The sequence below is a fragment of the Zingiber officinale genome, chromosome 6A (genome assembly GCF_018446385.1).
Source record: "Zingiber officinale cultivar Zhangliang chromosome 6A, Zo_v1.1, whole genome shotgun sequence".
In the NCBI taxonomy this organism is placed as follows: Eukaryota; Viridiplantae; Streptophyta; class Magnoliopsida; order Zingiberales; family Zingiberaceae; genus Zingiber; species Zingiber officinale.
Genome location: NC_055997.1, coordinates 18,298,078 through 18,307,681, shown reverse-complemented (window position 1 = coordinate 18,307,681; position 9,604 = coordinate 18,298,078). Strand labels below are relative to the sequence as shown.

General features: G+C 36.7%; 2 protein-coding genes across 2 annotated transcripts; both read right to left on the bottom strand.

The window, feature by feature from the left end:
- Positions 1 to 762: 762 nt before the first annotated feature.
- LOC121994657 lies at positions 763 to 1,392 on the bottom strand. The gene has a single exon (XM_042548615.1). It carries the CDS (start codon positions 1,390 to 1,392, stop codon positions 763 to 765), a length of 630 nt encoding a protein of 209 aa, XP_042404549.1.
- Positions 1,393 to 7,956: 6,564 nt separating this feature from the next.
- On the bottom strand, positions 7,957 to 8,738 carry LOC121993771. Its single transcript, XM_042548087.1, has one exon. The coding sequence runs from the start codon at positions 8,726 to 8,728 to the stop codon at positions 8,102 to 8,104; it is 627 nt and encodes a 208-aa protein (XP_042404021.1). The 5' UTR covers positions 8,729 to 8,738; the 3' UTR covers positions 7,957 to 8,101.
- Between the last annotated feature and the right edge of the window lie 866 nt (positions 8,739 to 9,604).

The window sequence follows — 9,604 nt, the reverse complement described above, 5'->3', positions numbered from 1 at the left end:
AAAAAATCAAATAAAAGAGATTTAAAAAATAAAAAGGGTTAAGTATTTTATAAAGGGCATTTGGTAACTACAAAGGTACAATAAAATTATTGTTTTGATTAGAGCGATTAGAAGGGTCAACCTGTGGCGGGGTGGGTCGATCTGTGGCGGGTTAATCATTTGATAGGACGGGGCGTGCCAACCCGCCAACTTGGCGGATTAGGAAATTTCCAACCCAACTCATTCTAAGGCGGGTTGCAAATTTGGCTGGCCAACCCGCGGACCCATCAAAAATTTTTAAAAAAATTAAAAAATATTTCATATCTTCAACATTTTATTTCGAAAAAATTTTCTACAATTAAATGTATACATAAACATGTATTTTAAATATAAATGAACACAAACGAGTACTTATGTTGGATGAAAAGTACTATTTTTATTTCAAAATTATAACAAAGAAAGATAATAAATTGACCTAAAATTTAACTTAAATGTGTTTTTCAATCCGCGGGTCAACCCAAGCCCGAGCGGACCAACCCGTGCGGGTCACGGGCCTAGGCGGGTCGGCTCACGTCAGACTTGGGTTGATAAAATTCTAATCTAACCCGCTTAAATTATTTGACAGAATGGATCAACTTGACGGACCAACTCAAATTGACGGTTCTAGTTTTGACGTCGACTCCCCAAATCAAAGTGCCGTAAACTTCAACTAAAAGAACAAAATGTTTTATAATAATAAAAAAAATCAGAAATAAAACTTTACACGATCTGTTCTTCCTCTGTTCATTCCACAATCTCTTCGATCGTGCTCAGCCTCTGCCTGTAATTCAACCGCCGTTGCCTGACCTGACTCTGCTTCATCGCCGGCATCTTCTTCTCCTTCTTCTCATAAGGCGAATTCGATCCGTAATAACTCTCGTCGCCGCCATCAAAATCAGTATAAAATCCAAATTCCTTCTCGTTTACGGCTTCATTAAGCGCGGCTCGCTGCCCCGCTAACTCCGCCGCCACCGGCATCACCCTCCGAGCTCCCTTGCGTGGCGGTTTGCTGGAGCCGGAAGCATACGCCGAGAGAGCCACGCTCGCCCGCACCGCGAGCGCCGCCATGTCAGAACCAGAGAGCGGGTACTGGAGCTTGGAAAGCGGGAGGAGGAAGTAGAGATGGCCCGGCCGGAGCGGGTCGGCGGCGGTCAAAGCTGGGATTTTGGCGTTGCAGTAGAGCTCGTCGGAGCTGCAGATGAAGGAATTCGATATGCGTTGGCTGGATAGGGCGTCGCGGACCTTGGTCTCGGCGGGGTACTCCAGCAAGAAGCCATCGGCTGTGATGACTTTAGCCGTCAGAGAGTATCGATGGTGCTCGGAACCTCCGTCGGCGGCGGCGGCGGAGGAGGAGGAGGAGAAGCAGGATCCCATGAGTCAAGTTGAAATGGAGGAGATCCGAGATTGGGATTGACATTTATAGACGAAGGAGAAGAGAAGGATGAGGTGGATGAAGTCGTCACTGTTGGAGTTGGGTCATCAATGACGATAGATTTTGAGGGACTGTCACTGGATATGGGAAACTTTCATCCCACCCCCTATAGTTCGTCGTCGTTTACATAATGCCTTTAAATGTTGAAGATGCTGAAATGACTAGATATTAGGGATAATAATTTTATCTGAATTCGATGGAGGATTCGATATTTGACCTGAATAGAGGAGGATATAGAGTAACTATCAATATTCGATACCCGATATAAATACCTGATTAAATAATATATATACATGTATTAAAGAAAATTTTCTTTTTCTAAAATCAACTTACTATTTTTGTTGTATTAAGAGGAGATTATATAAATATTTAATCTATTTTTTAATTATTTATATATATATATATATATATATTTAATATGTTGTTAATTTTAATATATTTTTGTTAAATAATAATAGTTGGATAGAAAAAATAAAATTATAACTATAGAAGATATCTGATTATTTAATAAGTATGAATATAATTATCAGAGATCTTATACCCAATGACTATAGAGAAAAAGGATATAAAATTCGACTCAAATTCGATCCCGATCTATTATCATCCCTACTAAAAAACAACACCAAAATATAATTGGACCAAAAAGACAGTGTGACTCATTCAACCAGTTCAGTATTGTTGATTCCAAGACAAGACCAAAAGATAGTATCACTCATTCAACCAGTCTAGTATGACGGGTAATCTTTTGTACGGGAAATGTTAGATATCCTATGTATTTTACATCTATTAAAAATTTGATCCTAAAATATATTAAATAAATACTCATTGGGACAACATCAACTTATAAATGACAATAGATAAAATAGTACTATGGAAAAAATAATCCTATATTAATATTGATGGCGTAACTATGAATTCCAAAGAAAAAAAAAATAGTTTTACCACCCAACATAACTGTTCGAACGGTATTATCCTAGATAACACTATAATTAATTACACTAAACCTCCTCTAACTATTTTGATTTTGCCATTTATATGAGGAAGCTTCCGAATGTTTGATGCTTAAACATTATAACATGACAATTTAGTCATTAAAAATTGAAAATGAGAAGAATGGCAAATTATGGGGAGTGGTTGAGTGATTTTAGAAGTTTGAGGGGATTTTGAAAAATAATAGCACTTGATGCGACATTGTGACGTGTATATTTTGGAGTGACTTACTTAAATTAAAAATCCAAAACAAATCAAAACGTTGACTGGTCCACATGAAGTCATCACGCAGCTTGTTTTTTCACGGGAAAGAATAAATTCATTTTTTAAGAGTCAATAAGACGACATAAATGATTAACAGAGCACGAGGGACTAATAAAATAAAATTAAAATTTTTAATTAGATTTACTCTAAAAAAATTTATATATATATATATATATATATATATATATATATATATATATATATATATATATATATATATATATCTTTTTAAAAAATTCGGAGCATTGTTTTTTGTTTAAAAAATTTTATAAGTCTTTCATATAGTTTTAAGTGTTCTTGTAATAAATAATTTTGTACAAAACACAATAAAATTTATAGTGTTATGAGAGGAAGAAGTCGCTGGCCAAAGAATATCATTGGAAAAGAGTTACTATATCCCGATGACAATCATCACAAAGAAAAAACTAATGTCATGAAAAAGATCATCACGTTAGAACGTCCTCCTATTTCTATAAATCAAATCTCATTTAATGGATGTTCTCCTTTATCGATTGTTTCGATTGGCTCTAACTAGCTCTTGTCCTTCCCTTCCAATCACTTGGACGTAAATTTATATGAGGAGATTAAGTCTCTTCCTCTTTTTTAACTAATGCTCTAATTGCACTTAAAAGGAGGAAGAGGAATGAGCGTCCTCTTCTCTTTTCAATGTGTGGATTCAAGTGTCACATCTAACATCTCTCATTTACCCAAATTAATCCATAAAAAGATATCTAGTCACAAAAACTATATAAGTTACATACACTATATTATAAGCAAGTCACAAAGACTAGAGCAAAACACTAATTAGTTACAAAAGACCAAGTAAGAACATTCAATCCATACTTTAGGGAAAATAGTTTGTGCGATATCAAAGACACTGAGCAATTATTATTAAAAAGATTGTTACACCTTACATACCTGCTCTATAGAACGAATCAAATTAGGAAAAATAGTTTGCCCCCAAGGCGTAGCGCAGATGGTGGATGTATGACATCTCTGACGTATTAGCAAGGGGATAATTCTCAGGAATTGATGACCTGGGGTTTACCCACCATGTGCCTATGACCTGTGTACCTACATTTACCTCCTTCCATATCCATAGGGCCAACACTAGAGGGGTTGCTAAGGTAGCAGATCTACCTTTTTTTCTATAAAATATTGAATCAGAAACATCAATAATTTACATTTATCCCAGATTAAATCATTTATATCATTATGAACATCTTTAATTCCTCATAATGACTATTATGTCGAGAGCATATTCAACATTTCCAATTTAATATAATTATTCATAATTACATTTTATATACCGAACAAAAATATAACTAGTGTCAGTGAATAAATGTCAAAGATGTAAATCAATCTTGATTTTCCTTTTTAGCTAGAATCTATTCATTTTAATCAATCACATTCCTAGCTATGTTCTACAGACTAAATCACTCATAGTCAATAGAAAACATGCTAAACCAGCAGACACTGATCTGAACTTCAAGTAGACTGCTAAATAGTCACTTAGAGTAAGATTGAGATTAATTTATAATCTCAAGGATCTCATATAGTAGAGAAGCAGAGATCTATTCTCCTACTACCCTTATTGTCGCCATAACACATGTGGTATGAATCACATATTACGATGTTATTCTTTTTACTAAAAAGAGAGCATGTTTTTCTCTAAATTGAACATCGTACAGATTTCGATCTAGACATATCTAATTTCTAATTCTGAATTCAACATATGAATTTCAATATGGTTTTAAGCAAATCTAGTAAATGGTGGGTACATTTACTCTGATCACTATATAAATAATTTCATCTTGACACAATTATCAAGACTACCTTATGGGCATGTCTCTATTCACAGTTACATAAGCTGCCCTATAAATAACGGTCTTACCTTTATTTATACTTAACAAATAGGGATGATTGTCCACGTGAGTGGATCAATTTCAACCCGCCAACATGCTTATCGAGACATTATACAAATATAACAAAGATTTATATATTGACTAGATCATGACATTTTCATATATCTAATTATCTTTACAATATGTTACATTCTTCGAAGTTCCAAAGACTTCACATGCCGTTCAAATGACTCTTTAGTTTTAGGCTTAGTAAAAGGATCTACAAGCATATAATGTGTAGGGATGTACTCAAGAACTACTTTTTTTGTCAACAATATCTCTTAAAAAATTATACTTAATTTCTATATGCTTGTCTTTGTTGTGATATTTGGAATCTTTTGAAAAAACTATAGTAGCTTAACTTTCATAGTACACTGTAACATGACTCTCATTGTCCTCAATAATATTCAGATACTTAAGAAACCTTCTCAACCAAATAGCTTCTTACACAACCGTTGCACAAGCCACATACTCAGCTTTCATTATCGACAACGCTACACAAGCATGTTTCTTGCTATTTCATGAGATGACGCCACCATTAAGCAAGAAGGTATAATCAGATGTAGATTTTCCGTCTTTAAAGTTCCCCGCCCAATTTGCATCTGTATAGCCACTCAAGTTCATATTTGATCCTCGGAAATAGAGACAATAATCCATTGTTTCTTTGAGATATCTGAATATCCTCTTCACCACTTTCTAGTGTCTCGATCCTGGGTTTGAATGTAAATGACTAACTAAGCCAACATGATAACTTATATCAGGATGAGTACACAACATAGTATACATTAAACTACCAATAGCATTGACATATGATTTTTTTTTTTTGGCTATTTCTTCAGGAGTCTTGGGATACATATTTTTTTCTCAGAACAGTACCTCTCACTGCAGGTGTCTGTTCAATATTACAATCTGACATATTAAAGTGTGGTAGCATCTTAATGATATAAGACTCTTGAGACAAACTCAAAAGTCTTTTCATTCAATCTTTAATCATCTTTACTCCTAAGATGTACTCAACTTCTTTCATGTTAGAACCCGGGGTAGTTTTGTGTAGTCAACCAAATTCAGTTAGGTCCTGCTTTATTTGATCCTTGTGTCTAAGTGTGTAGGAGCTTAGGAACACAAGAAGTTGGTCAAAAGACGCAACTAGCGAGAAGGATGACACGAGGGAGAGCCGACGGACTCTGTGCATTCGAGAGATGAGGTGCTGTGGAAGACTACACCGGTGGACGAGAAGAACGTGCGTGACATTCGATGGATGAGAAGCCGGAGAGGAAGCCTACTCGAGGAGAAGGCTAGAAGATGGGTACAGGTGAGCCAATTATGGATGGACGAAATCACCTAGATGAGTAAGTGAGGACGTGCTCCCCGAAAAGGGAATAGTAGGCGTCGGTTCGACCTAGAGATTCAACAAAACTTGAAGTCAGAACTGGACAGTCCAGTGACTGTCAAATACTTATATTATTTCATATTTTATTGTGCTAACTTTGTTTTGTAGGATATATTTTGTCTATAGACTAATATGCCTTGCAGGAAGGGAGTTGCATAAGGGAAAAGCTCGGATGAACAGTGTCCGAGGCGCCTCCGGGGCTGTTGGAGGCGCCTCGGGTGCTTTAGGCAAAGGCTCTGTGTAGCAAGGCACGAAGGCGCCTTCAAGAAGCTTGAAGGTGCCTTGAATGCTGGATGGAAGGTGCCTTCAATAGAGCTTGAAGGTGCCTTCGGATGGATAAACAACGCAGGCCACGAAAGTTATCGTCTCCAACACAGAAGGGATAAGAATCCCTGCTGGAGGTGCCTTCCATGGAGGCTGAAGGCACATTCAGCAGCCTATTTAAGGCAGTCTTGAGCAGGTGCTGAATAACACTCGATCTTCACAATCTTTCTACTGCATGCTGCTCAAAAGACGATCCGACGAAGTTGTGACACAACTTCGACAACCAGAAGCCCAAAATTCCTTATTCGTAGTTGTCGGTATACTTTCAATTATTGTACTTTAATTATTGTACTTGTAATTTACAGATTGATAGTGAATTGCTCAAAATAAACACTCAACGAGTGTGAGCTTAGGAGTAGGAGTCGTCACAAGCTCCGAATTAAGTAAAACAAAAGTGTTAGCACTTGATTTGCTTCTGCGTTATTTCTTATTTCTACTGCATTACTTTGTGTTTTCCACAAAATGTGAAAAGCCATGAGCGCTATTCACCCCCTCTAGCGCTTTTCGATCGTACAATTAGTATCAGAGTTAGGTCGCTTTGAATTGGTGAAAAAACGCTTTTCATTTTTTTCCTCCAAAATTATTTTTGAAAAATTCATTTTTATTTTTTCACTAGTGGCCAGTGTTGACAAAATATTGCATTTAACAAAATTAATAATAATACTTTTTACTAATATTTTATTATTTTTTTTGAAATGAGTAAATTACTATTTTTATTTTTCTCCCATACTACTAATCCAAGACTAAGTCTTGGAATATTGGTTTTTGTTTTTTTTTGCCAGATTTCTTTTTAGCAATGGCCCACCAAGAAGGTTACAGCACAGCACGACCACTTCTTTTCTCCGGCGAGGATTTCAATTACTGGAAGGGATGAATGAAATACCACCTAAACACACAAGTCGAGATGTGGATGATCATTCAAACTGGCCTCATACTCCCACACAACATCACTGGAAAACTAGTATCAAACTTGGGGTTCGATCAAAATCCGTTGATGGACCTAGACAACTTCGATTAGATCCATTCCAATTCCTATAGATTTCTCCAGTGCTCTAGAGTCTAAATGCCTTTATTAATTTTTTTAAAAAAATATATAGTTTAACACACTAACATTGTCATGGTGCTGGTCTTTAAAAACCAGTACCAATGTAGTATTTGTCTCTTAAAATCAGCACCAACGTGGTGCTAGTCTTTAGAAATCAGTATCACCCTAGTGCTGATATAGGGCTTAAGTCGTGATGCTAGTATATAATTTTTATAAATTAGCATCATAGTGATTATTGCATGCATATAAATGAGAGAAAAATATTTAATATAATTTAAGAGGAAAAAGAAAGACGGAGAGCTGTATGCAAATGAGACAGATAAAAGATAAAAAATATTTAATTTGTCAAAGGGGGTCAAAGATATGTACTCTTGGACAATCATAATATTGGATGTGCTTTTTGCACAATTCCAAATATTGGGTACGCCGTGATTAAAATTATAGATGATTTATAAATGACACCGTGATTAAAAATGTTTAATAGTATTGAAAATTATCAGTCATTTATTTTATAAAATCTTAAATATTTAAATAAAAAAACATAAATTTTAAATTAATATTATTTTTTTAAAAAAATATTGGTCATGGGTAACTACAAAGGTACAATAAAATTATTGTATTAATATCCAGATTCCTCAAATCAAAGTAACCATAAACTTCAACTAAAAGAACAAAATTTTTTATGATAAAAAAAAATCAGAAATAAAACTTTACAGGATCTGTTCTTCCTCTGCTCATTCCACAATCTCTTCGATCGTGCTCAGCCTCTCCCTGTAATTCAACCGCCGTTGCCTGAACTTACTCTGCTTCGTCGCCGGTATCTTCTTCTCCTTCTTCTCATAAGGCGAATTCGATCCGTAATAACGCTCGTCGCCGCCATCAAAATCAGTATAAAATCCCAATTCCTTCTCGTTCACGGCTTCATTAAGCGCGGCTCGCTTCCCTGCTAATTCCGCCGCCACCGGCATCACCCTCCGAGCTCCCTTGCGTGGCGGTTTGCTGGAGCCGGAAGCATACGCCGAGAGCGCCACGCTCGCCCGCACCGCGAGCGCCGCCATGTCAGAACCACAGAGCGGGTACTCGAGCTTGGAAAGCGGGAGGAGGAAGTAGAGATGGCCCGGCCGGAGCGGGTCAGCGGCGGTCAAAGCTGGGATTTTGGCGTTGCAGTAGAGCTCGTCGGAGCTGCAGATGAAGGAATTCGATATGCGTTGGACGGATAGGGCGTCTCGGACCTTGGTCTCGGCGGGGTACTCCAGCAAGAAGCCGTCGGCTGTGATGACTTTAGCCGTCAGAGAGTATCGATGGTCCTCGGAACCTCCGTCGGCGGCGGTGGCGGAGGAGGAGGAGAAGCAGGATCCCATGAGTCAAGTTGAAATGGAGGAGATCCGAGATTGGGATTGACATTTATAGACGAAGGAGAAGAGAAGGATGAGGTGGATGAAGTCGTCACTGTTGGAGTTGGGTCATCAATGACGATAGATTTTGGGGGCCTGTAACTGGATACGGGAAAGTTTTATTCCACCCCCTATAGTTCTTAGTCTTTACAAAATGCCCTTTAAATTTTGAAGATGCTGAAATGGCCGGATACTTAAAAAAAACATTACCGTATGATTGAAACAAAAATGATATGGCTCACCTAAGCCGTCTCGAGTTCAAGAAAAATTATAAGTACATAAATTAAAGAGGATTTTATATATGTTAAAAATTAATTCTAAAATTTATTGAAATAAATATTTATATATACACTAACTACGCTAACATGTGGAATGACATTAACTTATAATTGACCGTAGATAAAATAGTATTATGGAAAAAAGAATCCTATATTAATATTGATCGTGTAACTATGCATTCCAAAGAAAAAAGAATAATTTTCCAACACAACACAACTGTTCTAACGGTATTATCCTAAGTATAATTAATTACTCTAAACCTCCTCTAACTATTTTCATTTTTCCATTTATATGCGGAAGCTTTCAAATGTTTGATGTTTAAACATTATAGCATGACAATTTAGTCATTAAAAATCGAAAATTAAAAGAATGGCAAATTCTGGGGAGTTGTTGAGTGATTTTAGTACTTTGAGGCGCATTTGGAAACATAAGAGGACTTGATGTGACGTGTATATTTTGGATGATGCCTCCGGAAGTAGAGGCATGAGATGAGAGAGTTACTCAGTTGCTTCTCGCCCAAGCACAAGGCTGATAGTTCTTAGTTGACTGGTCAACACGAAGTCA